Source organism: Alosa alosa, chromosome 7 (genome assembly GCF_017589495.1).
Source record: "Alosa alosa isolate M-15738 ecotype Scorff River chromosome 7, AALO_Geno_1.1, whole genome shotgun sequence".
Classification (NCBI taxonomy): domain Eukaryota; kingdom Metazoa; phylum Chordata; class Actinopteri; order Clupeiformes; family Clupeidae; genus Alosa; species Alosa alosa.
Window position 1 is genome coordinate 17,666,044 of NC_063195.1, and position 24,859 is coordinate 17,690,902.

Below are 24,859 nucleotides of genomic sequence, written 5' to 3' on the forward strand. Positions count from 1 at the left end.
TCAATATGTTCAGAAAGCACTGATAGGCCTACACAAGCTGAAATAGTTTCAAAAAGTGTTCATGTTTAATTGGCTATGTGCTTATAGCTTAACTTACCCTACCATAACTTGGAGTTTTCTATTTCTGTTATTTGGATGCAATGAGTGAGAAGTAAGAGTTCAAAATAAAACTTTAGGCTACTGTATTCTCCTGATAACGTGAGTGGAATGGATTTAAAGTGGACGCGAACATAAAAAGACGCAGAGTGGCTACATGATACAGTGCACATTTTGCGGTGAAAAAGTTCCGCCTTTTAAAATCAGGTGTAGCCTAATAAAAATCGTAGTTAAAACCATAAATTAGACAACAGAATCAGTAGGGGACCAGTTTTGTTCCATTGTACCAGGCCTACTGTATGTCAAAAGCAGGCTCAGATGAAGCTGGGAAGGATTAAACACACGGTTTCCACATCGCGGTAATCAACAGTGATAATCATGATGTTTGAAATGAAAACGGTAATTATTATCGTTAACATTTTTATCGCCGTTTACCATTATACCGGTAATCGTTACATCCCTACTTTGGATACAAGTTAGTTAAATACAGAAACATTATCCTACTTGACTAGCACAAGTTTCCAAAATTAGGTCTACAGTATACCTTTAACTGTTAAATCAGTGTATCGTTAGAATTACTAGCTGATAACCTGTGTATGATGTGGGTCAATAAGGGAATAATGTGTCATAAAAACATGACTATGAATGAGGAAGTGAATTTAGGGTTAAGATCAAAATCATTAAACCCACAATATCTAAAGGCTTAGGCCTACATTTTTACATGGTGAGCACTGCATGTGATTTTTGCATATACCGGTAATCATCCAGATATATAAAACATACATGCAGCATGTACTGTAAATCAAATATCTACTAGGCCTACTTCATCCATTTTCAATTTTAATCACTCCGAAGAGTATGTAGAAGTAGCCTATTCTATACTCTTTGTCACTCAGAACAGTGCTTATGAAAGGTAAACACTACACTCTTGTGGTCATACGTCAGTACTGCATTTCCATATGATTTACAATACATTTACATTTGGCGGACGCGTTTATCCAAAGTGGCTTACATCATTACACCATTTAAGCATTTTAACATTTAAGCTACAGCTACAGCAAAAGAATAACATTTAAGATACAGTGAAGGGGAGATTATAGCTAGGACTTCCACTGCATCTGTCAATACTAGTACTAGAGGATAGGAGTGCCTACATATTGTACTACTCAAAGTATGGTAGGAGGAGAAGTGGTAGAGGAGGAGCTCATTGATCAGCGGGATAATATGTGCTCTTTTTGGTTGATTAAAGACCAGATGGGCCGTACCGCTCGGGACCATCTGATTCTGCATTCCAATGTGGTTCCATGAGCTTAACATCTCCATTTGACTGCTGAGATCCCGAAAAAGTTAATTGAGCATAATTGGCTAGTATTTAGCCTGAGTTTGTTTATTCACCTTATTCAGGTGGCGGCCATAGTGTGAACCAAAACGAGGCTACAGGGTACATTGACTATATCATTAATGCATTTTCGCCACCTCCTACCAAATGCACAACAATCCGGTTTGTGTACCCTGTAGCCTCGTTTTGATTTACAATAGCCGCCACCTGAATAAGGCAGATAGTGTAGGCCTATAGCCTGACATTGTCATACTCAAATTCTAGTCAGAATATGAGTCTGATACTGCTCCATTGGGACGTAATTATGGGGCGTGCTTCAACCGATACAGGGGGGGAATGCCTCTGCACTCAATTGGATAGACCTAACCAATCAGAGCAACAAAATAGCTTACCGTGAGGTGTAGGAAGAAAACACACGAACCATCCTTCTGCTCCTATATCCCCTCCGTTTTTAAAATAATTCTGTTGAACAGTGATATGCTACAAACATGTTAAACAGCTGGGAAAGGCTGTCGCAAATCCCTCGAACAGGTGGTCAATCAGAGATTTCAAACGAACGAGGGAACATGTTGCAATGCAACAGCGCTGTTTTCTCTTGATGAAAGTGAAACCACCAGTTTTCCCACATCTCAACTTTGGCCAAAGTTTTCAGAAATAATCGTTTTCAGTGATACAAACTCATTAAATAATATGAATTTTCCATATGGGGTCTTAAAAGCCATGTATCCTTCTAGCCACAGCGTTTTTGTTTCAAACATAAGCCTAATCTAAGCGTGCTCAGATGACGTGATAGACCAAGCGCTGTTGCTTACCTGTCCATCATCGTAAAGCCTGATTTGATTGGTCCGCCTGATTTAGGGCGAGCATACTTGCCCCACAATGGAGCAATGCCAGACCGAACTTCCCGTGGGACGGGACTAAGTTCGGAATGGCACCCAGGCTAGTAGGCCTAAGGTTATACTGGTGTTCTAAACGAGATGACAGTCCTCTCTGACTAAAACGCTGCGTGTTTTCTGTCGGTGACAGACAAAACGTCACCAATATCATGCTGAGCTAAATAGCCTAGGCTACTGCAACCGCGATTTGACAAAACGATAGTGTTGCAAGGTAGCCTGCTAACTATGAAAACAGTTATTTAAGTTAGCATTTGACATTTCACTTTGGCAGTTCTAAGCTATAGGCTATTCTTGAGAAAAAATGAATTCCGGAGAGTAGCCTATCCGACAGCTTCGTGGTAATTTCCCACGCTACTTATTGTTTTCAATGAGATCTGTGACCATGGCATCACACTAAACTGACATTGAAATTAAAGACGTGAAAATAGATTATTGACGGAATGTTTTACAACCCTGTCCGTCAAAACGACGGACAATGAGAACGTCTAGTGCAACCTCAAAAAAGAGCCAAAAGAGCAGTCTCTGAAAATGAGTGTTGTGTAAAATAAGCAGATAATGTTAATAAAAAGTTGTTTAATAAATTAAGTCTTCAGAACTTACGAGTTAATTAAGTGATGCAAGTTACTGTTTATTATGTAGAATGGGAAAAAAACAAGAACTTGAATTTGGGACACTAGTAGTTAAGTCCGGGACAGTGGCAAGTAGAATTCGGGACAGCTGCGGGACACTGAGAAAAAAAGTTAATTTCGAGCCCTGGGGCATACTGCACTACACGGTGAGGGTACATCACAGACATACTGCACTAAACGGTGACATCATAGACATACTGCACTACACGGTGAGGGTACATCAGGGGCATACTGCACTACACGGTGACATTGTGGGATAAATTTTATATGTCTCTCATTGAATGTTTAGTATACCTTACATACATGTAGTGAAATCTAATTGTCATCTCCTTACTCTGACCCTTGTGTTTTCGGAAACTCCTATGTTAGAATGTTTAGTTAAATGAACCCTTGTGTCAGCGAATTGTGGGTAACCCTCAGGATGGGGGGTCATAAATATTTCTTATCTTTGTCAAAACACCAGATGGTTAAGTGGGGTTGTAAACATTTCTTATCTCTGTTAAAATACCAGATGGTTAAGTGATTAATGGAGGGTGACAACTTGTGATTTTCCATGGGTGTGGGGTAAGGTATAAGAGTTGGCTTCACCCACAGATGTGTGGGCTTGTTACTTTGACATTTCATGTGGGTAACATGCTCCCGGCGTCGTGAATAAAGCTGCAGTCTCACACCAGTTGTCTTGGATTAATTTTGACCACAACATCACGGTCATACTGCACTACACGGTGACATCACAGACATACTGCACTACACAGTGAAGGTACATCAGCACGGCTGGTTATGGAGTGGAGGCCATGCCAGTCTATTGGCAAACAGAAACAGTCTATGGGCATATAGGCAGTGGGCACTGTAAAAAGCAGTCCTTACAGGATCTTGCCAGGGCTTGTTCTGATGGACGTGACCAAAAGTCACACTGAATTTGCTGTGTGAATTCTTAACCATGGCTGTAATTTTAAGACAAACCATGGCTGTGATGTTCTAGCATGTAGGAAAGAGATATATCGCAAAGGCTAAGACCGTCATTGGCTGTGGGCAAATGTAACTGAATGTGCTGTGTGAATTCTCAATAATTGTTGTCATTTTTAAACCATTCAACCATTTAAACCATTCACAAATAATGCTGGAATTCTGTGATTTTTCATTTGCATTACAGAAACATTGAACATTTTATGTCTGACCATGAACCCCCTTTTGTCATACTGAATAGGAAAAAGAACATTACAGCAATGAGCAGTGGTGAACTGTCTGACCTCGTCGTTGAGCAGGCAGTGGACAAGGAAGATGAAGGTGCCCTGCTGTGAGGTGAAGAGGAGGAAGAGCACCTCTAGAACCCTGCTGCTGGAGAGGAACATGCCCAGTATCCAGGGGGAACCGAGGATGATGAACTGGGCCATGATTTTAAACAGAAGCAGCCTGCAGCAGAGGGTCGGATGAGTCCATAATAAGAGTGAGCTCCACCTGGGATTGCTGAATGTGTGTGTGTGTGTGTGTATGTGTGCATGTGTGTGTGTGTGTGTGTGTGTCTCTCTCTCTGTGTGTGTGTGTGTGTGTGTGTGTGTGTGTGTGTGTGTGTGTAGAGAGAGAGAGAGAGAGAGAGAGAATGAAGTATGTATGTACTGTATTCATAATATGCACAGTATGTGTGTGTACAGTATTTATGAGAGAGAGAGAAAGACAGAGAGATAGAGTGTTTATTACCTGGTGTATTTGAGCTTGGAGATATTGCTGCGAGCCTCTTTCAGAGTGAGATGGACATTAATCAGGATAGCGATGAAGAGGATGATGTTCCCCTTAAAAAAACACACAATGCAATAGACAGCAGCTTACCAGAGAACACATCTGAGTGTTGTACATTACATTACATTACACTACATTATTCTTAGGTCAGAATATGTGCTTTAAACAAGATTTACCCACTACCCAATTCCCATCTACACAGTCCATGAGAAGATAAACAATACTAAACATGAGGTATACAATGAGTTGCACTTTTAAATCCTTTAAAATCCTGGTGAAAGCCCCAGCTGTGGCACAACTGGCTGGGGCACCTGCACCATGCGCCGGCGACCCGGGTTCGATTCCCGCCCCGTGGTCTTTTCCGGATCCCACCCGACTCTCTCTCCCACTCACTTCCTGTCGTTCTCCACTGTCCTGTTTGATTAAAGGCATAAAAAGCCCCCAAAAAATAATAATAATAATAAATCCTGGTGAAAATAAAGAAGATAAAAAACATTTAAATTCTACTCTTTTACCCAGCCCCTGTACTATACATATTACTGGACCGTTCTTGACCTGAGAACTGCATGTAGTTTGGTTACAATATTAGTACGCACTGTGAGAATGAAGCACATGGGTCCAAGAAAGCTCCAGTTGAATCCGTAATCAACCTGTAGCCAGCACCTGTGTGACAGAGTGAGAGAGTGAGAAAGATGAAACAGCATATGAAACACAGGAACTGGAGGAGACCTGTCTTGGCTACAGGGAGATAAAAGCTCTTGGACAATGCAGCATGTCAATTTATCTATACTGTATAAATGAATGAATGAATGAATGAAATGCAATGAAAACATTTAATTTCTGTTGTCCTGTCCTGGAAAGCCTGAAGTCACCCTCGTTAGGGGAGAGGACTATTGTGCTCTAACTTGTCTAGTGAGTTAACTGAGTTAACTGTCTTGGCTACAGGAAGATAAAAGCTCTTGGATCCATGAGACAATTGCTCCATGCTGTATAAATTAACAAATGAATTAATTCATTAATTTCATTTATGAACAAATGGAGCATAGCGTTAGTTCAGGCAGGCCACGGAGTTGAGTTTGAGTTTATTCACAATACCACTTCAAACATTACAAAAAAAAACAGTATGGGTATGAGTCACGCCCAGCAACTTGGCTAACTGCTCAGCTGACTACCCAGCTGATTGATCAGCTGATCACTCGCTCTTATATTGGTGGACATCATTCAAGGCGCCCTTTTTAAAGGTAAACTATGCAGTATTGGCAATTTCCTTACTGTTTTTTTTGTTTTTGCTTCTTTTTCGCTGGCTCTGTCATGACGAATGTCTGAGAAACTCCATCGCTATCTTTTTCTAGCCGGTGCCTGGAGTGTATGTGTATTTGAATGCAGTAAAGCAATTCGTTACACTCGTTATACTTCCTGACACTGAGGCGGGGAAGCCATTCCAATGACTCTGAAGCAGTAAAATGAAAGTAAATTAAGCTAAAAAACGTGCATATTAAGCTAAAAAACCTGCATAGTGTGCCTTTAATCTGCTGTAGCCTGCCTACTCTGCTGCTTTCTCTGCAAGCCTTTTTGCAACCCACCTCCACCCCATCTCCTCCTCACATCTGACTTATCAATGTCTAGTTGTCTGGTCTGTTCTGTACCCTATGGGGGGTTTATCTTGCTGCTCTCTCTGTATTAGGCTTTCCATGTTTGCACATGGAAGTGCAGGGGGCTCCCAGAACAGAACCATACCGCCAAATGAAACATTATGCATTACCAATACCAATCAAACTTCTTGACAAGACTGAAATGAGTTAATGAGTGAATGAACAAAAGAATGAATGAGTGAATGAAATGCAATAAAAACAATTCTGTTGTCCTATCCTGGAAAGCCTGACACACACACACACGTTATGCAAGCAACAGCATGCAGCAGTTTTTAATGTAGATCTTTTGTTTTCACTTTGGGTTGGATCATGTCATATGCAGATCACTTTTCCATGTCTTGTTTTATGGACAGCTAGTTTTGGCATCATCTTTTCAAGTTAATTTTGATAGTATAGAAACACAAGAGTTATTCACACACTAACCATCCCAGGTTGTGCAAAGATCTTCACAGCGGCTTTTATCAGCCAGCATCCATTTCAGTTTATTTGGAACCTCAAGGGCAGAGCTGCACCTACAGTGGCAATCCTACATATCGCACCAATGGATGTTGGTGGTCTACCAATGAAAGAAGCTCTTTTCAAATATGAACACTCAGTACTAAATGCAGACAATACATACATTTTAATCCACATTTGCATGGCAGGCTTACTGTCAGATGGCGTAGGGTAATGTTGACTGGGTTTGGCAGTGTGTTGTTCAGGGTCTTGGGCGAGATGACCGATACTACTTTGGACATCATTGTGTTCTTTACTGTATGGTCATCTGAGTGGAAAAGGCTGGCATTGAGGACTTCCTCCATGTTGTTGTACACAACAAGGGCAACAGACGCTGAACCTAGGACACAAACAAAGGTGATTGGCGATATCTATTGGGTAGGGCTGTGGATATCAGTTGAGACGTCATGATGACTAAACAGAGAATAATGTTCTTTATGCTCAAAGAGCACTGATTCCAATTTGTTCTAAGCACAGCTAAAAACAGTAAAAGTACTTTAAGAGTATTATAGTGCACATACTCTCTCCCTGATTTGGTGAAGATTATTATATATATGTATAAGTATATATACTCTTTTGATCCCGTGAGGGAAATTTGGTCTCTGCATTTATCCCAATCCGTGAATTAGTGAAACACACACAGCACACAGTGAGGTGAAGCACACACTAATCCTGGCGCAGTGAGCTGCCTGCATCAAAAGCGGCGCTCGGGGAGTAGTGAGGGGTTAGGTGCCTTGCTCAAGGGCACTTCAGCCGTGCCTACTGGTCGGGGTTCGAACCGGCAACCCTCCGGTTACAAGTCCGAAGTGCTAACCAGTAGGCCACCGTTTCCCCCCTTATTATCGTAATCGAAAAGAACAAAAAGAGAAATACAACATAATATTTCCAGATTTTTTTCCCCGATGGGGCACCACTCCCCTCCATAATAAAGGACATACCATTGTAGTTCTTTGCAATCCCATGGAGGTCTATATCCAGAGTGACATCAGTGGTGGTCAGGTGTGAGAGCCCTGACCGGGAGGCATTTGGCCCAACACTCACGATGTGTACCTCTGAGGGAACCACAGGAGACATGCATGGGTCATGTACACTCAGGGGTTAAAGTGGGGGGGACCGGGGAGGAACGCAGTTCCACCACCTCAGATAAATTAATAATAAATATATTCTTTCATACCAACAATATAGCACAATGATATTGTTAAAATAAATGGTGAGTTAATTATTTGACTAAGATTTTCAGAAAATGTATGTGAATGCTAGAATTCGCATCAAAACATTGGATGGGAATTCAGCTACTGGCATCATCATCATCATCAGCCCTCTAATCGTTCATTCTGATTCTAGATTCTGATTCTGATCTACGATTCTGTGGCAAGAACAAATACACACCTGTGCTGTTGGTGATGATGTTTGTGACGTGATGGTGGACAGTAGGCTGGACCAGCTCAGCTATCAGACTTTCTGTCGACCTGAAGAGGTCATCTGCATGCAGGACCTGGCCTTGGCGACCTTTATCAAATATCTCATCTACCATCTCAGCTGCAGCCTGCACAGTAGACAGGGACACAGACGACAATGCCATATACACAGTATGTGAAACAGACTTAACTTTGAACCCTGCACTGTCTATACTGTTCACATTGCACTACGTAAATGTTTCCTTCAAACGCTTTTTTTTTTTGTTGCACTCCTGGTTAGACACTAACTGCACTTTGTTGTCTCTGATAGTGAGGAGCAGACAGGAACATAGTGGGACTGATAGTGAGGAGCAGACAGGAACATAGTGGGACTGATAGAAGCAGACAGGAACATAGTGGGAGAGGGAGAGATGAGAAATGAAAAAATCTCTCTGCGTCCCCTTTGATATGGGACCTGTGTGGTGGTATATATGCCCTATGGCTACCCCCAATAATACTACTTTGATATGGGACCTGTGTGTGTACTCTATATGCCCTATGGCTACCCCATATAATACTACTCTGATATGGGACCTGTGTGGTGGTATATATTCCCTATGGCTACCCCCTATAATACTACTCTGATATGGGACCTGAATGTGTATATGCTCTATGGCTACCCCCAATATTACTACTCTGATATGGGACCTGTATGTGTATATGCTCTATGGCTACCCCCAATATTACTACTCTGATATGGGACCTGTATGTGTATATGCTCTATTGCTACCCCCAATATTACTACTCTGACTCTTCTTCATACATCAATATGTGTTCATCGTATACAGTATTTCAACATCTAAAAGTGGTTCATCACTTACCTTACAGATCTCAGGACTGGATGCATTCCAGGCTGAAAACATAAATACAGCTGGTCATATTATTTGTTGTAAACATTTAATACAGCATATAACACTGACAGGAAGCAACTGTCATCCAACACATACTTGAATTTGTAAACTTTTGAAAACAACGGCAGGCAGAAAAAACCACCACCACCACCGACAAAACACAATAAAGAACAGAAATTAGTATTTTAGTAAGTAAGTAAGTAACAGAATGATATACTACTGGTTGTCTTGCCACACTTGTTAAAAGACAAAGACTGCCTGCTTGCCTTTGCAGGGAATGTAGCCCTCATTACAAGTGCAGTGAAAGCTGCCGATGGTGTTGGAGCAAGATGCAGACCCGCCGGCTCCACAGATGTCAGGCCGCTCCGAGCACTCATCTACATCTGAACAAGAAACAGGGATAGAATAGTTTGCCTTCGACACACACACAATCAGGGACGACACAAATGACAGAATCAAGGTCTTTTCACATTCACTTGTCATATACAGTATGCTGCTTAAATAGGCCTACTTGTCTAGCGTAGTTCCAACTGTACAGAACTACAATGACACTCAGTACACTGATCCAGATTTCACCATCCTCAGTGACAAGTCTTCATTCTACATTACTTGTTTAAGAACCGCCACATTTGTTGAGGGCACTATGTACAGTAGCCTAAACAAACACAACTGAATGAACTTTGAGTGCTGTATTTTCAGAGTGTAAGGAAAGCACACCAAGGAATCAATAGCCAACAGGCTCTCCTGCACATGTTCAACGGTCTGCACTATGTCCTGATGACGACAAAAATATTGTCACTTAGAAGTCAAGTACAATGTAATCTCTTACATTTGTTAAAACTTTTTTTTTAAATATAATACAAGCTCACTGCTCCGGTTTAGTGCGTGCTTCACCTCACTGTGTGTTCACTAATTCACAGACAGGATAAATGCAGAGACCAAATTCCATGTATATGCAAGTATACTTGGCCTAGAAACCTGATTTACATTTACATTAAACAAAACATTTACATTTAACAAAACACCGTGCCACCAAACATTGTTTAGCACTTGGGTTCCCCGAGTTTTTCTCTTCTTGATGGTGGACTTCAATCTGAATGTTTGTAGTTCCCCTTTTGAATTTATTCTCATATCTGTTAAAAGACAAATTCAACAATGTATTGAGATATTTAAAAACATATCCTCCATTATAATTAGATTAAATTATTTCAATTACTTATAGTAATAAAGACAACATTCATATTATTGTTGTCTTTAAAACCAGGATTTATTTTCTCAGACTACTATTGATATTTAGAATGTCAAAATTTAGCTTTCGCATCCAAGGCTGTGTTCTATGTGTGTATGATTCACCATGTGTAATACATACTCACACGTGCAACATGGTAGCATAGACCTATGGTAATATATTAACAAAAAAACATTCACTTTGGGCATTTTATGTAAAAGGCGTCATGCCAAAAGACAATGAAAAGCGTTAGGCCTACTGACTTGGGAGTGCTGACAATAGCCTTCTTGATTTATTGTAAAGAAAGAGAGAGATATAACTCACATTACATTATAGTGTGACAGTGACACCCCATGATATTTTGTTGGGGCAAAATCTGTTTGACATCTGTGTTATCAATTCGTATGTACTTAAATAAGGAACAATTGCATCCCTTTTATTGTTTTTATTCTAAATCTAACTTTGTGAAATGTCCTTGGGACAGTCACGATATGAGCTTTGTTTGGAATTTGTGGAAAAATAGGAATATGAATGTCACGAATGCTCTGTATGTTCATATAAAACAGCATTTTCTGAAGAAGAAAAAAATAAGACCACATATCTTTGCAGATTTTAATATTATTTAGTTATGTTTGACACTAGGGACCAAAAAACGCCACCCTTCAATGATTTACCTGTCGCGCGTTTTAAAATTATGTTTGTCCCTTATCGCGGCTGGTAGAAAGCAGAACAAGTTCAGAGAATCTCAGCTGGCGGGATATTTGGAGAGAATGATATCTCCTGCAACTCCTTTGGAATGTCTGCCTTGTTATTAGTTGCAGTCAACTTAACATTAAACTAATATCTTACCTAATAGCCTATCTTGTAACCTTCGGATCTACATTTTCGCTAACGTGAGCTTTCCCTGCACCAGCCAGTCATAATGGACGAAGTAAGTCATTAGTCTTTATTTTGGTATCGTTAGTCTACACACTTTGTAGCTTATATGTCTATTTTTCTGATTCGATTAACTTCTAAGACAGTCCACATCAACTATGCATTGATAGCATGTCTGGATTATTGGCTAACTATCAGAAAATAGCCTAATGTAACTTTGTTGTTCAAGTTAGTTGCCTTTATCAATGCAATGGAAACTAATGTATCGAGGTGGTTAGATAAGCGCTAATGTTAATCGACCATACTGGGTTATAATTTGGAACTGGGTAGCCTATTGTTTAGTCTGTCTTGTAATTTTTTCCACAGGAGTTGGACTGCAAACCAGTTGTTACGCCCACTTGTAAGATTGAACCGGACCCTTTGGAACCGTTGGAGGACAAACCTAACATTGATGGTCGAGAAATGCAGGAAATTAAGGTGGAAGTAATTAAAGTAGAAAACCTAAAAGAAGAGGAGGTGGATGTGGACAACATATTGGATCCCGCGCACAGTGAGTAGCCTAAAGAGAGCGCGACCGGTTGTCTTTTGACTGAACAGATCAGTGAAAGTTCTAGAAAACACAACAGCTACAACTTCTCAACTTATTCATGTGCATTGTCCTAATTCTAGAAGTCACACATTAACTGTATGCTTACAGTTCTGCTACAGTACAAAACACATTCACACACCTGCATCACACTTGAATTTCCCCTAGGGATCAATAAAGTATCTATCTATCTATCTAACTAACTAACTAACACAAGGCCCACTTTCTCAAATCCTTCATTACAATGACACAAATCCCATGCAATACAATTTATGATTACACTCACACTTTGGGTATAGTTTCATAGAATATGGTGCGAAGCATAGTAAGATACCCAAGAAGGGAAGACATGGCCGTGTTTCCCACATAATTAAATTCTATTTGTGGTGGTAGGTTTGCGGAATTAACTTGAATGCAACAGTTTTTAACAAATTAGCACAGTGTGGTTATGATGCTAACCAGATTTAAGCACAATTTAGTATAACCTGGACAATCATTGTGTGGTGGTCAATGTTGATATTGTGGTGGGCCGCCACAAATAAGTCAATGTATGGGAAACACTGCATGGGCACTACAGCAACTGTAGCAAAACTGTGAGCTTATGAGTCTCCTGATTTGTGACTTGTAGGATTTGTGCACCTACAATAAAAAAAAATAAAGGAAAAGAATCGAGACTCAAATTGAGATGGGAGTCATTTCATTAAATTGAATAATTGCTATTTTTAAATTACAAAATTACTATTTGAGGTCCAACAGCAAAGATTATAAAAACAAATTTCAGAAAGTAACTGTGCCATTATGCGGATATGGCATGTAACGTTACTGTACATAACTTACAAGCACTTTGTTTGAAGCAGGTTGAACTATTTGCCACTTCTCTCTGACTTCCCTGATTCGCTGACAAAGCAAATCAATATTACTGAATGTTTTTCCAATTTAGTGTCGAATGGGTGACACATTTCACCAAGCCTTCAGGCCACACACAGTCAAATGATGTTGATGGTCAATTGTTTTATTGCTCATTTGTTTTCTTTTTGGACATTTTAAACGTTGAATTTCCCCTTGGGGATCAATAAAGTATCTATCTATCTATCTATCTATCTATCTATCTATCTATCTAAAAGAAAATGTTATCTCTTGTTTTTAATTGTCTAACATAGTCAGGTTTGCTCTTTTTAAGATGTATCCAATAATTCATTTTTTTATAGATTAAGATTATTTATGTATTCTTAAAGCAACATAATATAGTTCTTTTTGTTTAATATTATGGCTCCAAACTCAGTTTTATGATATGTGGACTTATAATAAGCAGAATTGCATCTCTTTCAATACCAATTCGATAAGGCATGGCATGGATCACTGACATTAATGTCTAAGGCCTATCAGTTTGCTTACATGAAGACACTAAGAAAAAGAAACATTGTCCTGTGTGTGTTTGTGCGTGTGTTTGTTTGTTTGTATTTGTGTACGTGTGTTTGTGTGTTCTCCCCACTTAATGGACCCCATATCCCGTTGCTAGCACACAAAAAGCGTTTTAGCCGCGAGGAGTCGTCGATACTGTGGAGGGAGGTGCTCAGTCACTGGGACGAGCTCTTTGGCCAGCGCAGCAACCTGCTCCCCAGGGTGGGCCGAGGTTCCGTTTGGAACGAGGTGGCCGCCGCCGTCCAGGCGTCGTCCGGGGTGGTGCGAGACGGGGAAGAGGTCCGCAGGAAGTGGTGCTACTTCAAGAACCAGCTGAGAGCCAAGCTGGCGGTCATTAATGCCTCGGGAGAGGAGGAGGAGAAGCCTGGGGCAGGCCTCAGTGAGTTGGAGGCAGAAGTGGCCATGAAGATGAAGGAGACGACCACTGGAAGAGACGCCGGACATGAGGTCGACGGTAAGCGCGAGAGACGGCCTATAGAATTAGAATGTAAAATTATCTTTTTTTTGTTGTGTGTTTTCTACCAATGCTTGCAGTAGTTTTGTTTTTTTACCCTTGTTTGCTGTGTACACTAAAGCTCTGAATTGGGTCTTCAAGATGGTCAGATACAGATTTTGTTTGCAACACCACATAAAAGGGGTTCACATACAGCCTTGTTTATTGTGCTTCAGAGAATGATGCCAAACAGATTGCATATATAATTCGCTAGCAAGTGGTTGTTAGTATGTTTATAGCCTTGAGGTGTCAAATATGGAAAGCTTCAAAGTAGCTGGCCAAGTTGAGGGTGAGCAATCTAAAGTAGTTTAGTCATTTTCTTTGCAGATCATAACTGGGTTCTTATCATGGATAGCTAGACTGATGCAGATCATAACTGGGTTCTTATCATGGATAGCTAGACTGATGCAGATCATAACTGGGTTCTTATCATAGTTAGCTAGACTGATGCAGATCATAACTTGGTTCTTATTGTAATTAGATTGACGGATGCAGTTCCTATAGTATTTGCATATTTTTAGATGGCTTTCTACTAGGGTGACCAGACGTCCTGAGCAATTCGGGACAGTCCCGAAATCTAAGCGTTTATCCCGAATCCCGAATCCGGCCCTAATTGTCCCGAAAATTATACTCAATCAGAATACTGAGTAGTTATTTTCTGATAAACATTAAAAACTGTCCGTAGAGAGGTTTGAGTCGACTGCATGCATCCCCCGACGGCAGCTATTGCTAAGTGTCTGGAATCGGATGCAGCCTCGTCTACTTTGTTTCTTTTTTGACGTTTTATAATTAGGCGCGAATATGCACTGATTTTAGCTAATTTTTATTCATTCCTTGACATGGCTGATGTACCGGAACCCCAACACGCCGCTAAAAAGCAAAAGCGCCTAGGCAGGTACCGGGAGGAGTGGGTGGGGAGGTACCCGTGGATTGACAAAGCCTTAAGCGACCAGATGAAAGCATTCTGCAAAGTGTAGAAGAGAGTTTGGTGTTTCTCATGGAGGGGAGGCAGATATTAGACTACATGCTAGCAGCAAGTTACACTGTGCCAACACCGCGAGAGTAAAGACCAACACGTTAGGCTATTATCCTTATTCTGAAAGGTCTGATTTGCACTGTTACGCATTGATTTTTTTCCCCACAATGACATTTTGAGTTCATGATTTCTCTGTTGTATTTTGAGGCAGACTTGATGTTTGAATAAAAATGTGTTTTGGTACAGGTTTGAAAATTCATTATCTTTTATAATAGTCTATGTAGGCCTACAACCCCGCGAAAAAAAAAAAAAGCGTCCCGAATTTCAGATCTCATCTGGTCACCCTACTTTCTACATTTTATCATTCTTTTATCATCTCACCTTGGAGTCAAACTGTAATTACTTTAGTGATTGTTTGGAGATGATGAATTTATTTATTGAAACTGGCTCACTAAGTACTACGTTAATTAATTATAATTACTACACTAATTATACGCTGTACCCCCCTCCCTCCCTCTCTTTTTAGAAATGCCACAAGACCATGACAAAACATGTAAGTTGTTTCTCTTTATTAAAATGAGGTCAACGCTTGCTTTATGTGCCTTTATTTATGATCTACTTATTCACAATGTCAAATGCTCACTGCCCCAGTACTTGACTCGTGCCATGTTCTCTAGGCCAGGCCTACAACAAGCGCTTCAGCAAAGACGAAGAGGAGATTTTATACAAGGAGGTCCTTCGTCACTGGGAGGAGCTTTTCGGCGAGCGCCACAACCTCCTACCTCGCGGCGGCCGCACCGCCATCTGGAACCGCATCGCCGCCAAGATGAACGCCAGCTCCGGGTCGATCGTGGCCCGCGACGGGGAGGACGTGCGGAAGAAGTGGGGCCACCTCAAGAAGCAGAAGCTCCACGCGAAAGCCGTGCAGTCGGGGGGTCTGGAGCCCACTGGAGAGCATGGGAGGGCCGACGGAGAGGACCTCAGCCTGCTGAAGCAGAGGATCGTGTCCAGGATGAAGCAGGATGCAGCTGAGGGCAGGACCGGGATGGGGGCCAGTGAGTATCCCGTCCTGCTGGTTTGCTTTTGCTTTTAGGCATTTGCTTGCCTTTGTCCAAATAAAAGCCCCACTGTCAAAACATTTGGGTTCTAAGTACAACAAGGGCCTGTGGCCCCCTGGTGGTTCACAAAGGCATTGTAGGTGAGACCTGACCAAGCTTTTAATAATGTAGTTTTCACTGTGGAAATCACTATTTTTATTCAGCACTGACACCACCTGAAACAGAATATCATATTTTGAAAGAATCAACTCGAGAGCTATGACAAAAGTAGCAGTGCTTGATTTGTCTGAATAGAGATGGACAAAGTTTCAGACATATTTAGAAATTACTACACTGATCTGATTGAAGTCATCATGCCTTGCAGTCGACATCAGAATCAGAATTTCCAAGGACAAAATAAGGAATCTGACTTGGTGAAATGGTGCAGGACACATAGGAAGTATTTAAAACATGTCTCAACTGTAAATAAGGCACATTTTCTAATGTTTGAATAGACAAAAATGAGAAAAAACCTCAGTAACGCCCCTTTCCTGATCTCTCCTTTCCCTAAAACCTCCAATCTCCAGCCTCCAGTTGGCGTTTCTCCAAAGAGGAGGAGGACCTTCTCTACACGGAGATCCTCCACCACTGGGAGGCGCTGTTTGGCGAGCGCAACCAACTCCTGCCGCGCGGCAGCAGCGTCCCGGTTTGGACACAGGTCACGGCCAAGCTCAACGCCGCCACCACCACGCCAGGAGCCAGGCCACGGGACGTGGAGGAGGTGCGCAAGAAGTGGAACAACCTGAAGAACCAGCTGAAGGCCAAGCTGGCGCCCGTCTGGGCATCGGACGGCCGGGGTGGAGGTGGGGTTGGCGTGCAGCAGCAGGGGTCTCCCCAGCTCACGCCGCTGGAGGAGAGGATCGCCCGCCGGATGAAGATGGCCATCGCCGGGGCGACGGGGATGCCTAGTGACTGCAGCGGTGGGTGGAGTTGTTCAGTTTTAATATAAACTTCTATTTCAGAGGAAAAAAGAAAATTCTGCTAGATATTAGCATAAGTTATTTCCACTGATTTATGTAGCAAAAGGTGACTAAGGCTAAGCATGGATTTATGTAGCGCATGACTTAATCCCATGATCCTGGATTATGTGTATGAATGCCCTAGTTCATCACCAATACATTAAAGGTAATTATTGTATATTTAGTTTGGTTGTTTTTTTTTTCCAATGTAGGGATGTTTCCTGATGACCCGTTGCGGACTGACGAGTTCCACTCGGACAGCTCCAATACAGAACACCTGCTGCTGGACCTCCAAGCTCCTCTTTCTCCTCCTCCTTCTCCTCCTCCATCTCTTCCTCCTCTTCTCCCTCCATCCTCGGCGACCCTTCAGACGCTCCTGAGCAAGCAAGAGGAGGGCAACCGCCTGCTGACCGAGGCACTCCGCGTCCAGACGGCCAGCCTGGAGGTCCAGCGGTCGTGCCTGACGGCTTTGCAGGAGGTGCGGGCGGCGCTGGTGGACCTGGTGGAGGTCCAGAAAGCTCATCATCTGGAGCAGGACAGGAAGAGGAAGTCGGCCGAGCGACTAGGAGCTGGACGAGCTTCCCTGGGGCCCTGGCATGAGTGTCACGGCACTGGTGAACCTGAGGAAGCTGCTCGTGTCGATGCAGTGCAAACGTTAGGTTGGTCAGTTGTGACCGGCAGCAGCACCATATTTGGTTCCTCCAGCTGCACCACTGTCACACCAAACCCCACTTCACCACCCCCAGCTGCACTGCACCCTACCCACTCTACTGCACCTGCACCACCACCACCACCCTCCTCGTCTTCCCCCATGCTACCCCAGGGCTCCTCTCTCCTCCTGGGCGCTCCTCAGCAGCAGCAGCCCCCCTCCCCTACTGCTGCCCCCTTAGGTCCTCAGGCTCCAGGGGGTGCAGGGCCTTCAGCTGCGGTTCCCCCTCAGGCTCCAGGAGGTGCAGGGCCTTCAGCTGCGGTTCCCCCTCAGGCTCCAGGGCCTTCAGCTGCGGTTCCCCTGCAAGGTCAAAAGAAAAAGAGAGGACGACCGCTCAAGACTGTGGGAAGAGCTTCTCCTTCCTGTGAGAAAAAACAAAAGATCTAATCAGACTTAGAAAGAAAGAAACTTAATAGTATAGTCATGGGTTTCATCAGGTCCTTTTCCACAGGGATATTAATCAAGCAACATGCAGTCTGCATTCATAATCTAGGTGCTTGATTTTATACACCTGTGGAAAAGGACCTGATGAAACCCATGAATAGACATAATCATGGGCACAATATGAGGTCATATAATATGATATTATAGGTAATAAAAGTTATTTTGAGAGGGCTGCGAATGGACACAATTCATAGCATGCAATGTGACAAAATGGTAAAAGTTTTTTGTTAAATTTTGCCATTTTCTGGTAGTAGTGTGGGAATGACCACAGAGGTTATGTTACTATAATGTTTGGACCACAATACAATAACAAAAACATCATACGTTTTATAATACAATGGGCTTTGAGATCCAATTCTGCGATGCATTGGAAGCTGTCTACCATATAGGGCTACATGTTGTGTTGACTTGTCTTGGTTATATATACACATGTTGTGTTGACTTGTCTTGGTTATATATACATGTTGTGTTGACTTGTCTTGGTTGCCATCTTTGCACGGTAGTATAGTTCTTGAATCTGATTTTTTTCCCGTGAATCAAGAAAAAATGAGATCTTGTGCCATTTTGTGGATTTCAGAAGCAAGTCGGTAATTGCTTATCATCCGCATAAATGTATTAAATATATGAAGAGTTCAGATGCAAAACCCTCTAAATCCGTCTGACCACTTTTCTTTTAAATGAGCATTTAAATTCAGGCTCCTATAGGTTTTTGCCTATAAATCGATATTTCAGACCAGGAAGAGAGTGGTATTTAGTGGGTTTAGAAGTTAAATTATTTGATTAGCGTATACTATGTGTGGAGAGCATCCCCTCACCATCTTTATCTCATTTTTAGCATAGGTGGCATTTAGAGGCTTTTGCATCTGAACCCTTCATATTATAGCCTTAAAGGTCAGGTAATCCGGGTCGATCTGCAGCACTCATTTAGACATTGCCAAACTTTGCGTTTGAACTGGAGTCACCAAGTGCCTGATATGTAGTGGGTGTGGGTGAGGGAGGGAAAAGGATTGATTTTTAATTTTGTTTTATGTTTATCTTGTTTTCTACAAGATTCAGTGTTTGCTTTTGTATGGTAGAATTGATATCGAGTCCTATCACAACACTTAAAGGTGCTCTAAGCAATGCCACACGTTTTTTAGGCTAAAACATGTTATGTCACTTACTGTAAACATCACCTAACCAACCGCTAGCTGTCTGTGTCCTGAATACACAAAAAAAAAAACGTGATCTCTGTGGACAGCCCAGGCTCCAAAAACGGCAACAAAAACAACCTGGGCAAACCTAGCTCATAAAAACATAACAAACTGTTCCAGCAAATCACAGACGAAATGCGCGTTTAGGAGAGTTTCAATTGCACGGGAGCAGCACGGGAGGGAGGGGGAGGAAGTAGCGGGCTAGCTCTCTGCACCTTTAAGTCCCAGCTAGTCCAATCAGCTGAGTCTGTGTCATGGGATCCAGTTGAGTTGGATTGAGTTGAGTAGGCTCAAGAGCTAAATAATGCAGGGGAGTCTGACTCGACTGCCAGATATTTCCTGCCGGTTAGGAGCCAACACCTCAGAGACACTTTGAGCCTATTTACATTATTACAAGTAATCAGCCGAGACGCATCGGTATTTACATGTGTCCAAGGTGTACAGCCAGCGACCTTGCTGACCCCTTGTGTTGAGATTCTGCTATTTGCATTAATGCATCAGAATGCATTAGTGTTTGCACTACATAAGATATGTGACTGATCACAATGTGTTTCTGCTAAAAGTCACTGTTTCAGAAATGAGGTAGCCTATGGCATCAGACACGTTAATAAGATGGAGTGATTTTGAGAACTGTTGGTGAAAGTAAACTGTTGGTGAAGGTGATAAGACTTCTGTGTACAGGATATGTACAGGCAGTTGGGCAGAATGCAATTGTAAGACTAAGCAAATATTCCTTTTGTGTCCAGTGTTTCCCACAGAATTGAAATCTATTTGTGGTGGTAGGTTTGCATAATTAACTTGAATGCAACTGTTTTTAGCAAATTAGTGCAGCGTGGTTATGACGCTAACCAGATTTAAGCACAATTTAGTATAACCTGGACAATCATTGTGTGGTGGTCAATGTTGATATTGTGGTGGGCCGCCACAAATAAGTGAATGTGTGGGAAACACTGGTGTCTCATCAAAACTACTAAACTTTAACCTGGTGGAAACCAGCTGAAGTGGAGTGGGTGCCTTTGGTGTTGCTCTCCGAGTCTCCTTCAAGAGGTCAGTTTGGACAGTTTGTCTGTCTGATGCAGGTATAGAGAATATAGTTTTGTATTGTATTATTAATTTGATGTTTTTATTTTGTTGGACTGTAATTTGGCCTTTTACGCTGTATGTTTTACCAAAGCAGATATTTGTATACAAAGCTTGCATATTTGTGTAAGCACTAACCTATAGATCTATGTTTTGTATTTTATGAAAATATAATGTTAGATGTGTATGCACTATGCAACATGAGACATAATTGCACAACCCCCAACTCCCCACCACCCAAAAAAAAGTACTTTTGTATTTGTATTTTTAAAAAGAAATATACAAACAAGATGCTTTAACTACTAGTGCTATTTTATTTTGCTTTACTTTAATATATTGTACACGCAGTTTGATACATTTTGCAGTTTTTATACAATTTTGATTTAAAAAAAAAAATACATACTTGGCTCCACAGAGTTGAAATGTTTTTGACTTTAATCATTCTGTTTCAATACCAATTGAGTAGTAATATTTTTAGTATATGAACTAGTCAAGGTCATCATGTTGATGGTGTTTTTTAAGGCGGTCATCACTGATGATGGATTTAATGTAATTAAAGAGAAAATCAAATGAATTGTATTACTTCCATATTACATATATTACTTCACCCCGTTTCAGAGCTGTTTCAATTCAACATGCACATGTATTCCAGTACACTTGTTAAAACGTGTTTTTCATTTTTATAAATAAAGATTACAGATGGCAAACATTTTGGTGGGGGTTGTGTTTATTTTAGGTCTTAAAATCGTCATACTTATGAATTCTCTTGACAAGAATACTTTCAGAAAGACTAACGACTCCCACACACAGCTGCGTGCGGTGCAGTGCTGGAGACACATCCCGTCCACTTTACATGGGCTTACGTCATCCGTTGCCGAACTGAATTGTGGGTCCGTTGCGTCGTGTTGCTCCGTCACTCGCGTCGAAAAGTTCAACTTTTGCTGCACCGGCGGACAACAACAGACGGCACCAGCCAATCAAATTACGATTATACTTCAAGTCATTTGCATAGCTACCGTCGGGAACACCCACTGGCATGCATTGGCAGAACGCAACTGTGTGTGGGAGCTGTAAGAAAAAGTTAATTACGCATATACATTATTTACCACCATTCAAACCACAACAGTGTGTTTATTGCCGATGGTCTTTGTATGTGGGAAAGGAAAATGAAAGAACTGCTTTGTCTCACAGTCCAAAAGCTACTATGGGGTCATTCAAAAACACAAAACCTCTACAGTATCTTGTTTATTTACATTATTTTAACTTCTCAACTGTAGGGGGCCCCTGAGAGCAAATCTTTAGTGCAACTTTCAGATAACTTCATCTCTGTCCTGAGTACCTGACAGAGATAATGAATGTGTTTGAATTGTGTCTGCTACAGGAGGAAGATGAGGATAATAGATATGATGAGGCTTTGATGGGACCAGGTCAGTACAGATAGCTAACAACATGAGCATGAATGCAGTTCTGAAACGGGACACGAATGAGTGTTTTAAACCTAGTTTATTGCAGTAGCCTACACTGCTCAAAAAAGGGAACACTTACAGTTTTTCACAATTGCTAAAACACATTTCTAAAAACCTTCCACTCTTTTCTCCTTTCGCAAACAGAATGTCTGACAGTTCCTGCAAAATCAAACAATCGCTTCAAAACAGTTTCACTTCAATACCAAACATTGCAAAGTACTGATCCAATGTGTTATTGAAGTGATCCCTTTATTTTTTTGAGCAGTGTATATGATATCATATGTTAAAATTGTAAGATAGGTTGTCCAAGTAGTCTGACTGAAAACGTGGTTGATAGAGAGGACTGCTTCAAGAGCCATGCATGTCCACCCTCCCTTCATATGTGAGGTGTTTCTGGTTTAAATTACATTTTGCTTCTGATGTTTTAAGTGGAAGAGGATTTCGATGGAGAAGAGGACAAGGGTGACTCCACAGAGACTGATGACCGTCCATCTAGTATGTAACTCCAACTACTAACCTTAGCCTTAACAATACATTGCACTTTACAGAGTGTGAGGAGATAGTTTGATAATATGAGCATGTGCAGTTTGTCTGTTGGCATACTATCCAAATTAAGTGTGACTTTTTATTTATTCTTCTGATGCATTTTCTGTACCAAAAAATATAAAGATGGCTGAATGCTTATTTCCTCAATCAGTAACAGTGAAGGGGAGTCCAGAGTCCAGCCTTAAATCAAGTTCAACCCTAAATCCAAAAGTTGTATTCTGCTTGCTGTTTACAGTGCTAGAGGGGGAAAGAGGGACTGAGGTCGTTGAGGAAACTCCAGCAAAGACAAGGGCTTCAAGGACACACACCAGTGGCAACTCCACACCTGCTTCCCATCCAGTGCGTCATTTGCAAACGTCAGAACTGACGTCAGAACGTCATACGTCAGAACTTACAAATACAGAACTGAGTGGTGGAGCAGAAAAAGAATAAAGGAAAAACTCTGATGCTGTGTCATACACCCTCTGCAGGAAAGTTGCTTCTAGCAGCTGAAAAGAAACAAGATGAGGCTCTGCTAGTAGATATTCGAGGCAAGGATTTGGTGGCCATTGAAACGCGGTACCATTTCACCTGCTACAGAAACTATATTCACTGCCTGTACAAAAACGAAAAGACAACAGAAAGCAACGCGTATGATAATGGATACAAGTATTTCTGTGAGACGGTGGTTGAAGAGAAGCTTTTCAAAAATCGGGAGGTGCTTTGACTGTCGCAGCTGAACATGCTTTTTAAAGACATTGTACAAGAAAGGGAGGGAGTTAACATTGCAGCATATAAGTCTCACTCACTAAAGTTAAGACTCCAAAAGTCACATCACTACAGTTTCAAAAAGCATCTAGGACATACTCTGTTTTTGTCGAAGATCTCACAGCTGAAGAGGCCATGCATGAAGACCATGAAGGGGAAAGACCAGTGTCGGGTCAAGGAGAGTATGATAGTGCCGCCACCACAAGGTTCCCCGCTATTGTGGTTGTGGTATGTGGTTCTCACACTTAGGAACATAATCCACAAGACCACCCAAATCAACTGACCTTACACTGGAGAGAGATGAAGTACCTCACCAGCCTTTCCACTTTGCTGCATAGACATCTAGAATTCAACACAACCGTTGACAATGAACTCCAAGATATCAGAAAGATACTGTCTTCTTGTCAGGATATCATGAACTTGCCAACCAAGTGTTGAAGAAAAGAGATTTACAAAAGTTTGAGTTCAAGATCAAATCACCAGAGCATCTGGTGCTGCATTTTTCTTCATGAAAGTTCCTGGTTGCCCAAGGGCAAAGTCCTTCTTGGATGGATGGTTTTTAATAAGACAGCTGATGATCCTGTTATGTATGTTCTCCAAGCAGATCAGACATTCAGACAAATTCAAACTTTTGTCTGAATGACTCGATTGTTGGCAGTCTGACATGACCTGCTGGTATCAGTCAGAAGGCTTTAGAGAAGGATTAGGCTAAGTCCATCTCCATAATATCTGCCAGTTACAGGAACTGACATGAATAAAGGGAGATTTTGTGAAATATTGTTCCTTGGTTGCTTTCAATAGTTTTAACCTCTTCTGTTCTTTTCATTAAATGTTGTTTTTGGTTTTTGTCATGAGTCTACACAATTATATTATGAAAGAATAAATACCAATGAAGTATATAAATAAATAATCACATACACAAACATTCACACACATTCTAGCATACAAAGGCAGTATGGGGATTCCAGCCAATGAGGGTGTGTAATGTTGGGGAGGGGTGTTTTAGCTTGTACAGAGAATGGGGAGGAGCTACACATGCTATCTTGCTCCCACAAGGTGCTAGTGACAACGTGCAGCGCTGCAGAAAATCAGGCAAACATTTTACCCGCAAGTCCAGCGTGCACTGTGTTAAGTCCAGCGTGCACTGTGTTAAGGTGTTAAGTCCAGCGTGCACTGTGTTACGGTGTTAAGTCCAACGTGCACTGTGTTAAGGTGTTAAGCCCAGCGTGCACTGTGTTAAGTCCAGCGTGCACTGTGTTAAGTCCAGCGTGCACTGTGTTGAGGTGTTAAGTCCAGCGTGCACTGTGTTAAGGTGTTAAGTCCAGAGTGCACTGTGTTAAGGTGTTAAGTCCAGCGTGCACTGTGTTAAGTCCAGCTGGCACTGTGTTAAAGGAGAATTCCGGTGTGATATTGACCTAAAGTGTATTGAAGCATGATACCGAGTGTGAACGTATGTCTCATAGCCCATCTCGGCTTGTCCCCTGCACTCCAAAATCTGGCGCTAGTTAGCAGATGCTACCAGCAGCTTTTTCAATAGTGGTGCTTCGGCATCGGGCTAGCCATGCAAATAAATCACTGTTTTACACCCATTGTGTTCAGGTGTTAAGTCCAGAGTGCACTGTGTTAAGGTGTTAAGTCCAGCGTGCACTGTGTTAAGGTGTTAAGTCCAGCGTGCACTGTGTTAAGTCCAGCGTGCACTGTGTTAAGGTGTTAAGTCCAGCGTGCACTGTGTTAAGTCCACCACTATTGAACACTATTGAGCATGCCCTGTGTTAAGTCCAGCCATGGCCGGATCTAGAATCTCTAGAATCTCTAGAATCTCTAAAATCTCTCCGGTTTTACATTTGCAGCAATGTCTAAATGCATGTCTCCTAATTTGGGCTTC

The 24,859-nt window shown here is 41.7% G+C and overlaps 1 protein-coding gene across 1 annotated transcript; it reads left to right on the forward strand.

Annotated features, from left to right (window-relative positions):
• Positions 1 to 11,154: 11,154 nt before the first annotated feature.
• LOC125297014 lies at positions 11,155 to 18,562 on the forward strand. The gene is made up of 7 exons (XM_048247145.1): positions 11,155 to 11,311; positions 11,623 to 11,806; positions 13,362 to 13,718; positions 15,260 to 15,286; positions 15,411 to 15,788; positions 16,358 to 16,750; positions 17,002 to 18,562. The coding sequence occupies exons 1-7, from the start codon at positions 11,303 to 11,305 to the stop codon at positions 17,883 to 17,885; spliced, it is 2,232 nt and encodes a 743-aa protein (XP_048103102.1). The 5' UTR covers positions 11,155 to 11,302; the 3' UTR covers positions 17,886 to 18,562.
• The last annotated feature ends 6,297 nt before the right edge of the window (positions 18,563 to 24,859 follow it).